The 19,060-nt window shown below is 42.7% G+C and overlaps 1 protein-coding gene across 2 annotated transcripts; it reads right to left on the reverse strand.

The window, feature by feature from the left end:
* Positions 1-18,014: 18,014 nt before the first annotated feature.
* On the reverse strand, positions 18,015-18,909 carry PRR15 (proline rich 15). Of its 2 annotated transcripts, none has more exons than XM_031503863.2 (2): positions 18,883-18,909; positions 18,015-18,386 (listed from the first exon to the last, which is right to left on the reverse strand). In XM_031503863.2, exon 2 carries the CDS (start codon positions 18,375-18,377, stop codon positions 18,015-18,017), a length of 363 nt encoding a protein of 120 aa, XP_031359723.2. In that variant the 5' UTR covers positions 18,378-18,386; positions 18,883-18,909. The 2 variants fall into 2 exon arrangements, with proteins under 2 accessions (XP_031359723.2, XP_021393735.2); XM_021538060.2 differs by lacking the exon at positions 18,883-18,909 and adding an exon at positions 18,730-18,804 and having other exon boundaries at positions 18,015-18,389.
* Positions 18,910-19,060: the final 151 nt, after the last annotated feature.

The following is a 19,060-nucleotide window of genomic DNA, read 5'->3' on the forward strand; positions in this document are numbered from 1 at the left end:
AGGCTAGTCCCATCTCCATTGTCCCATCTTCACTGTCCTATCAAGGGGCAGGGAGGACAGAGGCACGAGTATACTCAGAATCAGAGTTACAGAACCAATTAGGCTGGAAAGGCCTCTGAGATCATTGAGTTCAGCTCATGAACTAACACCACCTTGTCAACCAAACCATGGCACTGAGTGCCACATCCAGTCTTTCCTTAAACACCTCTAGGGACAGTGACTCCACCACCTCCCTGGCCAGCCCATTCCAATGTCTAATCACCCTTTCTGTGAAGAATTTTTTCCTAGTACCCAACCTAAACATTTCCTGATGCAGCTTAAGACTGTGTTGTCTTGTCCTATTGCTGTTTGCCTGGGAGAAGAGACTTATACAAATTCCTTTCAGGGCGCTCTGGAGGGAGATAAAGTCAGTGAGCACCAGGATATGATTGATTCCTTCTGTCTAGAAGGACTGAACAAACTCTGGATCAGCAGCAGTGAGGACAGTGGGTGCAAGCTCTTCTTGCAGAGGTTGTGCTCCCTAAGGAGCCCCCATCTGCACCTATGTCTTTCTGCTCCAGGGACATGCTCTTCTGCAGTCTCCCTCCTGCTTGGCAGTTTTGGCAAAGGTTTACCCAGACAACTTTTAACCCGTGTTCCATCTCCCACAAAAGTCAGAAGTCTGTGAAATCTGTTTACAAGGAATGAGTGAGAGCTTGTCTTTATCTTGCTCTAAGGAGACCCAGCCACATCACATGAACAGATGAACCTCCTGCAGAACCAAAGGGGTGGCAAATGCCATTTCTTGCTCCATGCTCTGAAACTCCTCAGCCAAAGACTTTTGCTGCTATTTAATAATTGTATTTTTGTTGCTAATTGCTAACCTAATTTGGCAGATTTACTGCTCCAAGGCTATGCTTGCTGCTGACAGATGGGAATGTGACTATTTGCTGTCTCCTCAGATTTGTGCAGTTCCAGGGTGGGTGCTGTGTTGCCTGCTGTTTGAATGAAACATCCAGGGGCTGCTGCAAGGGGCTGAGCTGAAACATTCCCTCGTGTTGATTCATGCCTGTTTTAGGGTTCTCTAGATGCAGACTAAATTATCTAAACAACATTTTTAATTGGTTAGGAAATGAGTTGCTCCAGCTCAGGCAAGAAAAGGTAAGTGTTTGTGGTCACAGTGTGAGAAGTACTGCGAGAGTAAAAAGCATGAAACTTGGAATCCTCCCACGCTGTTGTTCTGGACCCTGGAAACACCTGTGCTCACTGTTTCTTGCTGAGATTTTATCTCCTGCTTCTTCATCAGAGCCAGTTGTTCCTCTTAACATGCACTTTGTAGAAGTCATTTATGGCTTCAACTTCTCCAAGGCCAGATGGCTGCAGTCTTTAGAGTCATTGTGGAAAGGGCTGAGTTTTAGCATTTACAACCCCTTACAGATCTTACTTCTGAGGAAGACCCAACGTCATCCCCAGTAAGAGGTATTGCTTTATATTACCCTATTTTCTAATAGTATACATGCAAGGTATCATGAAGGTGTTATGGCCTTTGCTGCTGTCAAAAATATCCTAGGTCCATGCAGGGCTGCAGTTATTCAGCATGTTTCCCAGGACCAAACAAATGTTTTACATGTGATCAACTTCATATAAATTTCTTTCCTTGGTGGGAATGCTGCTCCTGATAAAACAGCCATCAAAGACAGACAGCCTCTATTTTTCCCTTTACAACCAGCTGCTTGGAAGTCTGGAAGGACTCTGAAGAGATTGCTGGCTCCAGTCTCCTGCCCCAAGGCAATGTTAGCTATATTTCTGAGAGGCCCTTATCTTAAAACTGTGTGCAGCAAAGGCAAGCTTTCCAACCTTTGCTTTTTCAAATGTCAAGCCTAAGCTCCCACTTTGAAGTTGAGACCTATTACTCCTTGCATTAGCTACCAAGGACACAGGAAGGAGATTATTCTTTCTTACAGCAATTTTATAGGTGTTTCAAGACCATTATGTTTCCTGTTCTTCCTTTTCCTTTCTAGATTAAAACCCTCTAATTTCTCTTGTCTGACCTCATATATCATGCTTTCTAGGCTTCTGCTCATGCATATTAAGTACCTCTCATAAACTCTTTTTACTTACCCTCCCTATTTCTTACTGCCTGAAGGATTCAAACTTGGATGAACACTCCAATTGCAATCTCATCAGTGCAGAACACACTTGAAATGTTTACTAGGCCCCAGTACCCTCAATTCAACACCTTCTTTACAGTTTAATAGCATTTGTGGGTAAAAAACAAGTCATGGTTTTTAAGGGAATTCCAGTGTCCACATGGCATTTCTGGTCTCGAGGTCAGAATGTACCTTCAGGAAGAAAAATATTCAGAGGCCTGGACACATGAAAAAACCATTACTTCTGTACAGGTTTTTTTGTTTGTTTGTTTTGGTTTTTTTTATTTTTTTGGTTGTTGTTGCTGATGTTGGTTTGCTTTCAAAGAGACTTCCTGCTGTTTCTGCAATAAACTTGAACACAGTACATCAAATGCCTTGTCAGTAAAATTATAGGGATCTTATGCTCATTAAGGATATAGACTCTTTGGTAAATTACTGTCATTCTTCATTTCATTGAGGTACTTCTGTGATGCAGCTCATCCAGACTGCAGCAATTCTCGCTGCCCTGGTTGTTCTGCTACCACAGCCTGTCATTTGTATGCAGTCTTTGCACTACCTTCCTGGTAAATGCCATACTAGAGCAAATCTTCCTAACCTAGCCATATTCCCATGGTGCCTACTGATGATTTCCTTCTAAATTGATGACTAACCTCCTCCCTGTCTTCCTTCAGTTCCTTAAAACCTGCAGGCTGCTTCATTTGAGGTCAGCTGAAACCTACAAGAGACATTTCAAGAACAGCTAGGGGAATTCCATGCTTTTTTCCCACTGGTGACAGCAGAAGTTGGATGTCTAAAATGTATTAACATTAAAAAATATTAAATAAGAATTCTATAAAGCTCAGTTGTGAAACAACTCTTGGCCTCTGGATTATGTGAAAGGTTTTAAGACAAAAAGTCCATTCTTTTTAATGAAGGATTTTTAATCATAAAGGGTGCTGTTTGTAAATCACTGAAAATACTGGGACTAATTTCTAAACATTTTGTCTACTCATGTGAGCAATTCCATGTTTCATTTTACAGAGAGCATACAGCAGTCACACCATAAAAGGAAAAGGACTTTAAAGAAGAATAGTTCCACACTTCTGTCTCTCTCTGAGAAAGCCTTCTTTCTGTTGCTTTTCTTCATTGAAATGTTCTTAATTCAAAATAGAAGATATTGAAACATATCTTGGTACTTTGTGGAGAATATTTCTCCACTAAGGCATTTAACACTAAGGCATTTAAACAGATACATAAGCATGAGTTGATCACTAACTAGTTCGAGAAGCAGTGACTCATGGTTTGGGTACTCAACTTGAAAAGTAATTTAAGGTATTTTCAAGGAGGAGCTCAGTTTTCCCTGAGAAAAAGAACTGCCAACAGACAGGCAGAATTTAACATTTTAGCCAGGGCCACCAGCTCAGAGCTTGGCAGTTCCAGGATTGTTTCTACCTTTTAATTTGTCTTGGAAATATCCCATCCATTTACCAGGAGGCCACATTTTCCACTCACTTTTCAGAGCTTGGCAGATGAAGTGTGAAGTTACGTGACTCATCAGGACCAGCTTTACCTCCATGCTCTCCTTCAGCTTTCTCTTCTTGCCCTTCTTTTGCAATCACTGTTTACATTCACAAGCCATTTCACAGGGGCACAGTTTTCTTCCACTGAAACTTCGGTCATGGGGTTATTTTTATTTTTACTTTTATAATGTGAAGTAATGTCTTCAATCCCAGAGCCTGTTTGCTAAAATGTCTCCAGTTACTGATCCTCCAGCTGAACCAAAACATCCATTTCCATAGCAAAGGGCAATAGCAGACACCAGATTTGCTCCACCTGAATTGCCAGCTTTCAGCTTCCCCAAAATGCTGTACGCTCTCTTCCCTTTCAAAGAGGGAATGTATGCTGATCAGTAAATAATGCCTTTGCTATTGAAAGGATGTGAACTTAACCTGCAGGGAATATTTGAGAGAAAAGAATGATTTCTAAGTTAGCACTTAGGATTTCAGAGGGTGGCATTGTTGTGAGTAATGAGCTCATGGGAAATGCAGTTGCAGAAGTAAAGTTTGCCAACAGGAACAGGATTATAGAAAGTGAAGTTCAGTTGAACTCAACCACAGCTACAGAAAGGTGTTGGGTTTTGTTTTGGTTTTTTAATAACTACTGGACTCTCAGCTATTACTTCAGTAGGTATTTAATCTTTCCTTAATTCAAAGCACAACATATAAAAATAATGTGAAAGTACAGAACAGCAGAAAATGGAAAACTGTCCTCACAAAAATAACTTTTTTGTTGCCTTTTGCCAGGGGAAATTTTTTTAACCATTTAAATTTTCTTCAGGGAAGTCTTCTCATTCTAAAAAATGAGGCTACTCCAGTGTCTATCTGCTTCATAGTCATTAGCTAACTCATGTTTGTAAAGCACTTTGAATTCCTCATATAAGGAATGTTACTACATAAATGGGAAAATATGGTTGATCTCTGTTAAAAAGAAACCACTCTTTAGTCTGGATCTCTCTCTAATCACAAACCCCCCCCTTTTCTCAGCCCTCTTTAACACAAGGGTTGGGGCTGTTAATTTGACATTGATAATATTTGGTAAAATCTTAGTTATTTGAAATCTGATTTATTTTCAGAGATTAATCTAAAACTGTGAACTCTAATGCATTTCAGACCTGCATTTTAGGCATATCCTAGTTTTAAAGATCCTGTACAAGAATTTGTTAAACCAGACCAATTGGTAGCAAGACCCTGGTCTCAAAGCAACTATTTGACTACAACAGAGAAATAACCTTTTAAACTATCCTAAGTTCTGGCGCCAAGACTCTGCTGTGACCTGTGTTATGAAAATAACATAATCTATGGCAATGTAACAGCACTGAGTTAGTACCAATAGTCTGACAGAACACAGATAATGAGCACATCGTGCTGTTTCAAAATAGCTCCCTGCCACATATTTACAAGGGAGTGATAGATGGCTTGTATATTTTTTATGGGACTCACAAGATAGCCTGTATTTTCCAGCACTATCTGATGTACAAACTTAATTTCAGTATTTGCCTCTCAAACAGACAGATTTATGGTGCCCAAGTGCAGCCACGCTGGATCCAAGCAAAGATCCATCCAGGCTGGTAGCTGGGCTCTGTGGCAGCCAGTAGCAAATGTTTAGGAAAGGAGTAAGAATAAGGCAAATGCACAATTCTAGTTCCTCTGGTATATCCTCACAGATCCTACCAGACTAGCTAAGGCCTACCTGAGAGAGGGATTTAATTCATATCTTTGTATTTAATAGCTCTGATAGCTTTTTTTTTTTTTTTTCATCTGCAAATTTATCCATAACACTTTCCTCAACTTACAATTTTTGTCTCCACAACACCCTATGGTGAGGAATTACACATCTTAATGCATTGGCTGAGAAAAATACTTCTCAACTGCTTTAAGCCAGCTTTCTAAAGATTTTGCATAGAGAGAAAATAATTATGTTCTCCTCACCTTTCTTTGCTGTTCTTGATTTTGTATAGGTGTGTTATGTGTGTTACGTTACTATTTTTGCTCAGGCAAATCTGTCTACTCTCATCTTGAACAAAAACCTTTCAGAACCTATGACAGCCTCTTCACCTTTCTATGCATCTGTTCTAGTCCTACCATTTTTTCACGGAAAGAAGGACCAGAACTACCTTTGACAGTCACACTGTGGTCACATCATGAACTTGCAGTTTTTATGTTTTCTCTCTGTTCCTTTACTTACAAATCTTAATATTTGATTTACCTTTCTGGTCTGTTACAGGGTACTGAACTGGCATTCTTGCTGAAAAAGCCAACACAACAGTTTCAAGCTCTCTTTACTTCATAGTAAGGATTTCTGGGGAGTTTACCACTGCAAGGGTTATTTTCCTCAGACCTATTACTGTACGGACATCTGTCATTCTATTTATCAACTCTTGAGATTGTAGCTTAAACTCTGACTTTTCTGAATAATCAATAGTCTTGTCACCTTGCCCTCCACTGCCTTTTCACTGAGAGCTGTAAATGCTTCCAGCACTTGACCACTTATTACCCTCTAAAAATTGTGTCTTTTAAAATATTATTGATTCATGGGAGCAATATTTCTTTTTCAATTAAATAATTTACTACCCAATTAATAAGGGAGTTGTTTTAATTGCGGTGGAAGACAACTTTTCAAATCCATGTCTTTTTTATACTTACAGCTTCAGTTTTCACACACAAGAATTAAAAGAAATGTCATTCTTTATACATAACAGCTCTGGATGCTGCAGTCAAATATGTATAATTTAAAAATACATATGGTGATTGCTGCACACTGGAGTTAAAACATTGCTTTAGCCATATAGTCCTATGGTCTTGTAAACCTCTCCATGTATCTACAAGTAATTATTTGCTTTCCAAAGCAGCAGGAAATCAAGATGTCTCTGCATATAAATCTTGGACAATAAAAGCAGAAAAAAAACTCATAATAGTTCTCTTGTCTCTCAGGCTAGTAGAGATTGTTGGTATACTCTGATACTGAGTATCAGATATCAACGGTAAAATAGGAAAGTTTTTCTGTCCTAAGCAGCTTTTCTCAATTGGTAAATTAAGCGTCCTTTCATCCACCAGCCATGGATCAGGATTAGCTTTAGTACATTGCTACTTAGAATGCTAATAAAGGATTTGTTATTAGGCATTGTGTCTTGCTCATAATGCAAATAACAACAAAAGACAGAACCAGTGTCAACCCTGACCCTAGTTCGTTAGTGGGCACTTTTTCTTACCATACCAAAACAGATTGCTTGCCTGTCAAAGAGCACACAACATGCAGAAATATTTACGTTTCAAACCTGTTTCATCATGGATGTCACTTCTGAAGACAGTATACTGTCACACCTTGTTCCTTTCTGGCAGGCGACCCTGCTGCATCTGGGACCAACACAGAGGGCATGATGCCCTGCTGCTCAGCTGCTGGTCTTCCTGCTTCTTCAGCCTTCCAGATCTGGCACAATTTACAGGTCAAACTGACAGCATTTGTAGCACTCATGGCAAAATCACAAAGAATCAACTGTATTCCCCATGCTCCGGCCGGGGGAGAGACAGATTTTGTCCTGCAGATTTCCGGCTTTTCCCTCCACGTGCCTTCTTGGACACTTTCAGGAGCATATTGTCAATGGATTAGGGGTCTTGTGCCATCCCTTCTGTGGAGCGGTCAGTGTGCATGAATGCAGCATGGGAAACATCCCTTATCAGCTTTTCCAAGCCAGGAAAATGCAGAGCTACTCAGCACATGCTGATGGAAAATTAAAAAGTCTCACATAGAGAATACAGTCAAGGACCTTTTATGCCACAGCAGCTACACACAGCTGAGCAGAGGACAGCAGCAACCCCACCTTGGCAAAGGAGCTACTAGGGAAGGTGGCAGAGAGAGATTAAAAACTATTTTGTTGCCCACTGAGATTGCTCCAGGCCCAAGACAAAACCATGTCAATACGCTGAACTGGTGAGAGGCCCACAAGCTATTTTTCAAAGCTCTCCACCACTTCTGGCAAGAGTGAACCATTCATTCTTTGTAATGTCTTAAGCACCCAGACATACTTTTACACAAGTATTAAGAACACCAGATTGTCTTCCTTCCCAAGGAATCTAATAAAATTTTAGGCCTGGCTTACTCCTGATTTAGTTAAATACAGTACTCTTAAATTTAAGCATAATTAAGCTAATCCTACAATGTGTTATTAGTTGTGAATAGCAGACAGCTGTAGAAAATCTGTGAAAGTTGTGTCCTTACCTGGGTCATCACTGTCAAGAGGAAGGCCTGCAAACATTGTAAAAATTGTAAAATTCTCACTCTTCTTGAAGATTAAACTTTTACCAGGGTGTACTCTAGATCATCTTAAGGTTGAACCATAACTGATTTAAAAAATATTTCCCTTGGTATGTAAGTTTAAAATCTGGAGTCATCAGAAAGAGTATGTGAGTGCAAAGATACTTTCTACTGCAAAGGGAACACTGGAGATGATAGATCTGGGTGACACCATTGGGAAGGAGATGAAACCTCCCAAGGGATGTGGGTAAAAAGTCTTTCATCAGCCCCTCCCTGTAGCAGGAAGGACATTGTCCATTACAGTGTAATTCTGAATATTTTATTGTTGGAACATTGGACAGTTTAATTGCCATAAACACCTGCATGCCATTTCACCCTGCATATGCCTGGAGCTGTCTTTTGTGTTTATTGTTGGTTTGTTTTGGGTTTTCTTTTTTTAATATTGAACATGACAAAACATTTTAAAGATACTTCATGTTCTAGTGCAGGCACAGGAGCTCCTGCCAAGTAGCTGTTCACCCCTAGGAGCAGAAAGCCATCCCTTCTGTTCATGCAGCTCCCATGCAGAGGAATTCAAAAGCATTTAGGAAATCCTATCTGCCTGTGAACAAGGTACATGGTGTGGAAAAGTACAGCCACAATTAGATAAAATATGGCAAAGTTATAGCTCATTGTAGCAGTTGCAAAAGGTACCTGTTAGGTTTGAACCAGAGGAAAACCAGCCCTGACTAGTGCACCTTTACTGTAGTCTTTTGTAAAGTCTCATTGCTCTGGTGCAAATTATTCTGTGTGATAGCAAAGCCATGCTCCCTAAGGAATTTCGGTTTTGGACTCCACTCCAAACTCAAAGCTTAGATGCTGGGTTCTAGGTGAAAGTTCTAAGGACAGTCACGAATATTTTGTATCCTACCTTTCTGCTGGATCATGCTTTCACCAAGGCCACTCCAGAGCTTAGGATTGCCTCTTGAAATAATGTGCCAGCACTATTCCTTCCACAAAGACATAGAGCTTATTTTCATTTTTTCTTTAAAAAGACACAGGTTTTTACCAGGTCAGACCAAACATCCATCTAATCCAGCACCCTCTGACAATAACTGATAGCAAATATTCCCTTCTCATCTCCTGAATAAGATGAACATGGGATAACTCTTCTGCTAAGCTCTCCCACTTCTGACAAGATATCAACACTGACTGTTCGAGAAATTCCCATTGGGGTTTATAACCCTGTCTTTGTACTGGAATTTGCCTAATAGTTTTTGAGTCCCATCAACAGCACTGAGATACCTAACCTGACATTTCAAGCACTTACAAGGAAGGTGGCTCCCTCAATTATGTTTCCCTCATGTCTGAGGGGACACAGACCTACCTCTGTCACGAGAGATATCTGGGACCATAAATCTTCCCAGTCTACTGGATGGGCAGGTTTCTCTAACTACCTGATACCACAAGACATCTCCATCTTCAGGCAGATTTTTAATAGCCTCTGGGCAGGTTCAGGGTGAAGATTAACAGCACAGGCTAACAGAGCAGCTGTAAGGAAGATTGATTAAAATGGCACACGAGTGATACATTACCATAAGCATAAAAAGTGGACTACCAACGTGCCTGTCTTACAAACCAATTACATGACAGAAAAGGCTGCACATTCTCTACATGCTGGGATCTTATCCACTGGAAGGGATGAAGACCCTCAGGCTTGAAGTCCTTCAAAGCACACACCACTTCCTACTGGAGTGTAAGGTCACCTAGATCCATCCCCCATAGTCAGCTGTATGTTCAGATAAGATCCTGCCACTCATACTCACAAGAATTTAATTGTTGTGTTCATCAACAGATGAACAAGGGAATCCCTCCCCATAAATTCAGCCCTGTTTTATCACCTAAAAATGACTTTTCTCCTAGTTCTCTCCCTAGTCAAGCCTTTAGTGAACCACACCCCTTCTCAAATATGTCAAACATTTCCAAATTATATTGCCATGCTACTTAAAGGCAGATGAAAGCAGGTGGTAAAGCTGTCACAGCAATAGGCAGCAGAAACACAGCTCCCACAAGTAGCTTTGATTTGGGAAAGAAGATGAAGAGGCACTTCTCCAGGATCCCTGTGGCATTAACACTGCTGGTAGCAGTTTTGCTGCCTGTTTCTTTGGTTGAGCAAGTTCTCTTTCGAGGGACTGCCAAGGTGCTCTAGGAGCACCATGCAGTAGACTCAGCCTCCTCAGGCCCAGTGCCACCGAGCAGTCACACGGGCTGTGCAGGGATGCCCCAATTCCCAAGCAAGACAGGAAGGACAACATTTTCAAAATGTTTCCTGCATTCTGATTGGCATACGTCCATGTCTAAAAGCAAATCCTTCTTACACTCTGGCAGCTGGCATCTTACATGCAGATACCAAAGGCTGGGTGTATATCCTGAAAATATCCCACTTAGTAGTGCTCACTGGGCATTTAAATGCAGAACTTGCCAATCTCAAGAATCCAAATTTGTGCTGCCATTTTTGCCTCTTCCCTAATAGCAGGCACTTTTTGGTATCTCTTGTAGAAACTGTTATACAGCACAAAAATGCTATAAAGGACCAGAAAAGCCTTGGCAACTGACCTTTCCTCAGCCTTGGGAGCAAGCCCTGAGAACCTTTACAGCGATGCTTCAGACCCAAAAACGAGTTAAAATTGTGCTGCTGGTTTCTACTGTGGATTAAAGGTTTCGAAAGGTGTCGTATGACTGCTGCTTGACGTGGGCATTTGTTGAAGCAAATATTTTTAAAAAGAGCTTGAATAGCTCCTAATTAAATGGGTTTGTATTGTGCTGTGTGAGGGTGTGCCCCATCCTGGCTGGCAAAGCAGAACAGGTAAAGGCCAAAGCAGTAACTAACACCGAAACACAGGGAGGGATGGGGGTGCTGTGCACACCTCAGGACTTAAAACCCTCTTCAACCTTTGGTCTTGTTCTCAATGCAAACAAAAGCATGAGAGAAGGTTTCATTGGGCTTTATAAAGAAGCTGTTTAGCAGTAAAAGCTGATCTACAGGCAGTGGACAAGAGAACAATAGCCCTGCCGAAATGCTACACGGGGCTGAGGTTCTGTAAGGAATAATTTCAAGTTGATAGAAAAGATCAAATAGCAGCTGGAAAGCAAGAATATTCCAGGGAGGAGGGGAGAAAGCAGCTACACTGCTTCAGCACAAGCAGCTGAAAATACAGAATAAAAAATACATATGCTATTAGGCAGCTCTTTTGCATTGTTAACTTATTTACCCATTTGCATGGGTAAATAAACCAGAAATTTTCCTTTTTACCTTCTCACCTTCGTACAATTTTGACAGATTTGTGTAACTACATTCCATTGTTTTATGAGGTTTTACTGAAGCTTAGAGACACGAGGGTGCTCAGACACCATTGAAGTAAATGGAATCAGACACCTCAATGCTTTTGTCAATGTGACCCTTTGACCACACTGGGAATCTGCAGCTGCACGAGGGGAGACACATTCCCACACCACTAGTTTACATACACATCTTAGGATATAACTGAATTATTTTTCCTACATGTGCAAGCGGGACACCAATGCCACAGATGCAATTCCCCTTCTGCCCACCTCTGGCTCTAGCTGAAGTCACTGTGCAGTGATGTGTTAAGGCATGTTAAAATGCCCACATACCCAAAGGTTCCTCTCAGAGATCTAAAACTTTAGAAATCCCATTTGACACTCTTGCCTCCATTTTTTACACCTTGGTTTTCTTAGGTACTTTTGGCATAGTCTGACTTCTTTTCTCAGACTAGATGCATAATTTTGTTCACAGACTTAGAAGCTTTACTTTAGCCCTATTTCCTGCATTTTCTTTCTTTAAAGTAGGGATGATGCATGCCTTTTCCTAGGAAGATGAAAGGATTGGTCTTCAAGTGAGCTCACTTCTCCAAAGCACTTCACAACTGCAAGGTTACGAATTTGAGTTTAGGTTTATGCATAAGTCATAGGTTTATCTTCTAATTTTGTGGAAACATTTTGCAGATTACAAGCTCAGCCAAATTCTTATTTCAGCAGAAAAAACACGAAAAAGCAATCAATAAAACTAGAGAGGTAATACATAGTGTGTTAGAATACTCATTAAAAAGGTATCTGTATGGTAAACTATTACAGCAGAAAAATAAAAATATATGGATTAAGAAAAAAATAGCTGTCATCAACAAAAACAGATAATATTTTAATTGCTTCAACTGATCATTTAAAGTGGGGCCTCAGCCTTCTACAGCTTATGTGATTTCAGTCATGCTCAGCAATGTCTGCTGTTCTAATGTGATTTTTCACTTTCTCACTCTTTTCCATTACAGAGGCAATTCAGCAGATGTTAATTAACACCTGTGATAGCTAATATATTACCTAGAGGCATTTTCCTACCTACTGTTAGTCAGTGGAGAATTGAGCCAGGAACAAACCATAACTTGCCAGCCTTGCAGGAAGAATCTACCTCTAAATGCTCAGCACAGTATCTAGCCATGGGCTTGTGTCTTCCTCAAATGTATGCCAGTGTAAAATGCTGTCCTTGTATATTTAGTACATCTGTCTATTTCATAAATTCTACTTCTCTAGCTGTTTTAGGGCCTAGCAAGGAAATTATTATAGCACTAGTATAACATGAAAAGAGCACAAGAATGAGAAGTCAGAAAATATGGGGTTTTTTTTCCTTTTCCTCCCCTTTTTGCAGTGGTCTGAGCTACAGCATTTCTAGGAAGTACTGTTGGCAGAATTTCTCTTTGAAGTTTACACCATGCTCCTAGTCATGAACCCAGTGAAGTTAAACAGGACAGGTGAACCAATTCTGTTTTTTGGAAACTTGTCACTGAAAGGATGTGTCAAGATAAACACAACCAAGAATGGACAGATTATGAGGCTCCTTCTGTTTCCCAGGTAGTCATGGTTCCAGAATCAAGATGAAGGCTCAGTTCTGCTCCTGTTCATGAAATTCAGTGGGAAAGAGCACAGAAACAGATCTATTTTAACTTTTCCTTTTCTCTTAGCCACTGAAGTGCTGCCCACTTTCCTGTCACTGAGAAGCTCTTGTGAGATCAGTGGATGGTTTATCTGCTCAAACATTTACAGACTGAGGATAGAACAAAGACCCAGAAAGCAAAATAAACTTAAGTCAGCAGTGGGGAAAAAGAAATTTGAGTCACCAAAGTTCAAGTGCACACTATCTCTAATTTTTTACTTCAACAGGCATACAAAGGCATGGTTCTTATTTTCAGTAATGGGGAGAGTAATGCTCTTTATCTCCTTATGTAAAAGGAACTACCATGATGAACAATAACTTTGGATGAGGGGAAAGACCTGAAATATTGCAAACAGGCAGCAGGAGATTCACAGCACGCACAGGCTTGTGTCTGAGAATCAAGCTTATTTCCACATCCCAAAACATCTGATAGTCTGGTCAGTAATACTCTGAAAAGAGCCATTCTTTCTCATTTTACTCACAAGAAACCCGATATTTCGATCTGACAAGGATTACTCACCAGGGTAGACTTTTTGTTAAAATCATGCCTTACAGCTATCATGGAAAGCCACTTGCTATCCTCAAAACACATATTATCTGATGTTATATTGCTTTATCTAAATAAAATAGGCAGTAAATCAAATTCATGAGTTGCAGCTGCTAATCAATATGCTTTATTTGAAGACTACATTAAAATGCTGTTTCTTAGAGCTTCTTGTGGATTTCAGATGTGTCATTAAGGATAAAACTGATAAACTACTTCACTACTGCTGGTGTCTATAAAATTGAGTAACTTTGTGTCTTTTATTGTATTCTGAAATGAAAAATCAGAGCCAGCAGGTATTCACAATAAATTAGAGATGAAGGGGAAAGGTTAGCTTTTCAAAATGGTATAATTATATGGTGTCAAATATCATTCTATAACCAACCCTCTCTTGCTCCAGCTTTTAAAAGACATCTTAGAAAATACCAGGTTTGAGTTTCTTTGTTTAGTCCTACCAGATAGAATCCCAAGAGGCAGCAAAATGAGCTTCCAGTTTGTGGATGTATTTGAAACAGCCTGTCTTCTGATATCAACTATTTAAATGAGCCAAATTAAACATGGACTTTAAGGCTGAGCATCCAGCTGTGCTGGCCAGGTCAAGGCCATATGTCCTTCAGATTCTAGCCTTCATATGAGGATATCTTGCTCAGGGACAAGAGACTTGATATTTTAAATATAAAATTATCACTAGTGCCATTACAGTGAAGAGAGAACAAAAAAACCAACAAAACAAAAAAATACACCACCATCACCATAAAAACCTTCAAAAAACCCAAACAACAAAACCAAAAAATCAAAACCAAACCAAATGGAAAAACCTACAACACCTTCCCCCCCACCCCCCCACCAAAAAAAAGACAACCCAAAACCAACCCTTCAAATAGTGAAGACTTCTGTCTTCCTCCAAACTAAGGTCTCTTCTCCATTCTTCCAGTTCAGTTTAAGTCATACCCTGACATAACATCTGAGGTTAAAAGTCTTGAGGCTTTCAAGGCATTTATTCCAGCGTTTCCAATTTAGGATCATTTTCTGCAGGTGCTCCCTATAATCTTTGTTGAGGTCCAGACCGACCAACCTACAATAGCAGGGAATGATTCACCAGGCAACCACTCAGAGATTTATTTTTGGTTTTGGCAAGAGTAGGAATAAGCAAGCATATACTTTGCAAGTTTATTTGAAAAGTTCATTTTATTTGCTAAATATTTATCTTTTGCCCCAAACCAGCAATCCTTAGTATCTGGGATAATATTAAGAAAATTGCACTATAACTGACATAGCTGAGGTTCACCTCATCTGCTTATTTCTATTTATTTTGTCAATATGTCATTGTTAACTTTTAAAAATATACAACAAGTACTTTCTCAGTCACCCTATTTCCTCAGCTTACTTTCTGATCCATGATCTTTATAAAGATGAGAAAAATACCCATACTAAGAGTGCAAACTGCTTTTTAATAATCCAGTGGCCAGAAATGCACTATGGTTATAAAAGAGAAAGTATTGTCCAATACATAAGAAATTATTTCCATTTCAAGCGTTAAAAACAGTAATTCAGGTGCTCCATAAAGTGCCAGGTTTTTTTCCTGTAACAGCTTAATTATTTTACATGTGTACAGATCATTTACACTTTATTTGGTGCTCTGGCTGAGAAACAAGAGGACTATTTCTGTGCAACAGGTTATGGCCAAGAGGCCTTCTCCCTCCTCTGGCCCTGCTGCGTGGGTGAGCACTAAGCTGCAGGTACTGCTGTGCACAGAGGGCAGGGAAAGTGAGACGAGGCAGCCAGCCCTTTTTCTCATGGATCTAGTTTTTCAGTGGCTGCTATCATATTCATTGAAGCAAGGATTTGACTGAGTAGGAAGATAGAATTACGTCTCCTTCCCACAGCTCAAGGTCAGGACAAAGATGGAGGAGCGCTGAGAGGTATTTTATGTGCATTTATTGACTTTGCATTCTGACCAAATTTCCAACATGAAGTATCATAAGCAAGGATTAAGACATGGCTAATATTTAGTCACATATTAGCCAGTATTGATATTGAACCTTAGCAGCAGCCATTGGAACAGCACACTAGACTTCTCAAATAAAACCCAAATTGGATATTTCTTGTGCCTAGGTAAAGACTTGCAACCAACAAACCTGAGACATTTCCAAAGAGCAAACAGAGTTTCACTGTAGAACAAGGCAGCTTTGAGGTACAAAAGAGAGGAGGAAACTGTATTTTCACAACAGTTTAAGGATTAAAAATGCAGAAAAGCATCTACATAAGATATATAAAACACTAGTCTGCATTCATTCTCCAGCCTCTGGCTAGTTCTGAAGATCTGACCCTCACAGAACTCACACCAAACTAGATGCAGGAGTTGAGAAATGCATCAGTGCAATTTCTGCTTACTCGTTCTTCCATTTTGGGCACACACACATACAAAAACATTTCTTTGGACCTTAGCATACATAAACACAGGCAGACTACTTCTGCCCATAATAAACATGAAGAGTTTGCCCTCCAAAGGTAGTATGACAACCCTGGCAGAAAAGCCACCCCCTTCTGCCTCCTTCCCCCCGACTCCTATCCAGGGTGAACAGTAGATGGAATATGGTTTTTCATCATCCATCTCTCTGTTTCCAGCTTTTAAACTCTCCCCTTCTTTCTTACCCCCCTTTTCCAAGACCAGGTTTGCTCTGATTGCTTCTTCTCAAGAGAAGGATTTCAGATGTCCCTTGACTGAAGGGGCCTCCCATAAGAAAAGCACCTCTGAGGAGAAAGTTTAAGGATCTCCTCTCACCCCACCCCAGATCTTTTCTTGATCAGCATGGAGTCAGCAATATAAAAAGGTAGTCCAAATCCAGTACCTTGTTGTTTTACTACAGGAAATATAAAAATAATGTATCTACACACTGGGTGGAGGAAAAAAAAAAAAAAGATTTTATCAAAATAGATTTAATGCTACAGTCCCTTATGTCCTTGGGCTCCAGAGTCTGAAGGAGTGAATGACCAGTGAGCACCTCAGCAGCTACGTTGTCTGAGTTTATTGCACAGAAGCTTTCAAGGTTCATTACATATTATTGTGCACATTGAACCATGGGGCACTTGCCCAGCATCTAGTGCAACATTTCAGTGATTGTTAGTGGCTGGTTTAATCCATATTTTCAACTGGAACTCAGTTCTTATTTCCTTTCCAGTCACTTTTTATTTTAAATGGACCTCAAATGATTAGTTACAACCAAAGAAAATCATAACTGCATAGTACTTGACTGGAAGGAAATAATTTTCAGTGCCTGCCACTATGTAGTATCTTGTATTCAGAAAAAGTCTAAAACCATTTTAACAATATAAAGCATATTGAAAATGCATTTAAAATAAATAAGTCAGTTGTTGCTACATCACCTACTATCAAGAAATGTGTAATTGCCAAGTATTTTTAGTTGATTTTGCTCTGTAAAGGCACAACACCAGTACAAATCTGGCTTATATTTATTTGTCCAATAAAACATCCAAGAGCTCTTAGAGGAAGTGGATAACTACTCGAGTGAAAGCACATTATCTCACCATCAGAAGAAATCCTGGGACACTTAACCTTGCTTCAAAAGCCTCAGACCACTTCCAACCACAGTGGTAAACACTTCCAGTGGTGCCGAAGTCTATTTCCATATTAGAACTGCAACCCTGCTTGTGCTTTCCAGGGCTGGTCTCATCTCCCAAAAGAATGCTTACATCTTAACACACAATTTCTTCATTGGAACTTCATTATCCCAGTTATCACCAATTATGCAAAAATCATGTAACCCCTGTGAATTGCTAGACAACATGGGCCTCCCTCTGTAACAGAACTATGAGGGACCAGTCTCTGAAACACCTGCTTAGAGTACTACACAGTAAGAAGAGGGGGAATACCAGCATGGTCCTGCCTTTTCCATTTGTAAATGCAATGTGATGTGGGACATGGGTGAAGGCAAGAGCCTGCCCCTCACAATATCTCTCCATCCCGCGGGGGATGGAAGATGTGTTTGTGGCTAACAGCAGGACTGGCACACTTTCGGCACCACCGGAGGTCCTCAGCCCTGAAATTAGATAAGAGCACTTTGCTCCCCCCTTCCTTCGATAAGACAGCTTGTGAGATGAAAGCAGCAAAGCGCCTCCTCAGCTTGAGAGCCAGAAGGAACTGGGTCACAGGCCTCAGAGTCAGCACGTTGGCTCCTGGCAAGGGCTGCGGGAAGGTTCAGAGACCCCACCATCGGCCTTAGGATAGCACCTTTGAGCCTGCTCACCACAGTACAGAGTGTGGGGTGTTTATTTGTGGTTTTTTAAAAACACAGTCAGATCGTCCCATCATCCAGGGGTTTGGTATTGGCGGTGTTCATGTAACCCAGCGATTCCCTCGCCTGGCAGCGGTGCTGGGTTCCCCGCAGTGTCCGGTCAGGGTTTGGGAGGCCACTGCCTACGCGTCACCCATGGGTCCAAGCCCAGCTGTGGGGAGTCACCCAGACTGCAGCAGACGCCGGCTGCCTGTCCCGCCAGCTCTCCGGCCACCCGTCCAGTGGCAGCTCCTCGGCAAGGTTCTCCTGGGCTACTCGGCCCCTTGGGTGGCATGGCCTGGGGCGCCGCCGCCGTCGAAGACCTCGGGGCTGTCGGCCAGCAGCGAGGTGCGCACCTTCCGCCGCTCCTTGAAGCGGCCCGAGTGGGACACTCGGAGGCTCCGCCGGTTGCCGACTCCGGTTCCCGCGGCGTCGCCGCTGCCGAAGGGAGGGTGCTGCTCCTCCCGGCCGTCGGGGCTGGGGGTGTCGGCGGGGGTCTCGCTGGCGACGGGGTGCGGCGGGGCTACCGCCGCTTCCTTGTGCTTCTTCTTGCTGGTCAGCGATTTCCACCAGGGCCCGGCCGAGCCCTTCACGCCGGCCCGAGGAGCGGCCGTGGCCGCGGCGCTGTCCGCCATCTCGGGCTCCTGCTGGGGGGAAGAGGGCGAAGACGGGTTGGCAGCCGGGCACACCTTCTCCCCACTCGGTCGGCGCCGGGACTCCTGTGCCCCAGCACCGGGGGACGGGCAGCGCTGCCGGGGAGCTGTGCCCGGCGCCCGGGAGCGGCCCGCGGGGACGGACGGCTCCTGCGGCGGCGGCCGGGCGGGCGCGGGGCGAGCGTTCTGCGCCCGGCGAGCGGCTCGGAAGCGCCGCCCGCCTCCGTGCGCGGCTCGCACAGCTCAGGTAAATGACGGCCCGGAGCCGGGCCGCGGCTCCCGCTGCCTGCACGCACCACCCCCCACACCCAGAAGTAGACTCGAGATCCGGTACCTCGGGGCTGCTGCCTCCCCGCGGGACGAGGCCGGGAGCCCGGCGCGTCCTGGGGCTCCTGCGATGGGGCCCCTTTCGCTCCCCCCTCCCTTCTTCCCTCCTGTCCCCGCCCCGCCGGCTCCCTGCGCAACAGGTACGGGAAGCGACACTGACCTGCGGCGCCGCCCGGCGCTGCGGGAGCGCTCCTGCCCCGGGGAAGCGCGGCCGCCGCCGCACGGCCCCGCGGTCCGGGAAGGAGGGCAGCGGCCGGCGGGGAGGGCGGCCGTGCGGGGCGGTGCGGAGCGGAGCGGAACGGAGCGGCGGCAGGTGCCGGCCGGCCCGGGGCTCGCCC

The sequence above is a fragment of the Lonchura striata genome, chromosome 1, assembly GCF_046129695.1.
Source record: "Lonchura striata isolate bLonStr1 chromosome 1, bLonStr1.mat, whole genome shotgun sequence".
Lineage (NCBI taxonomy): Eukaryota > Metazoa > Chordata > Aves > Passeriformes > Estrildidae > Lonchura > Lonchura striata.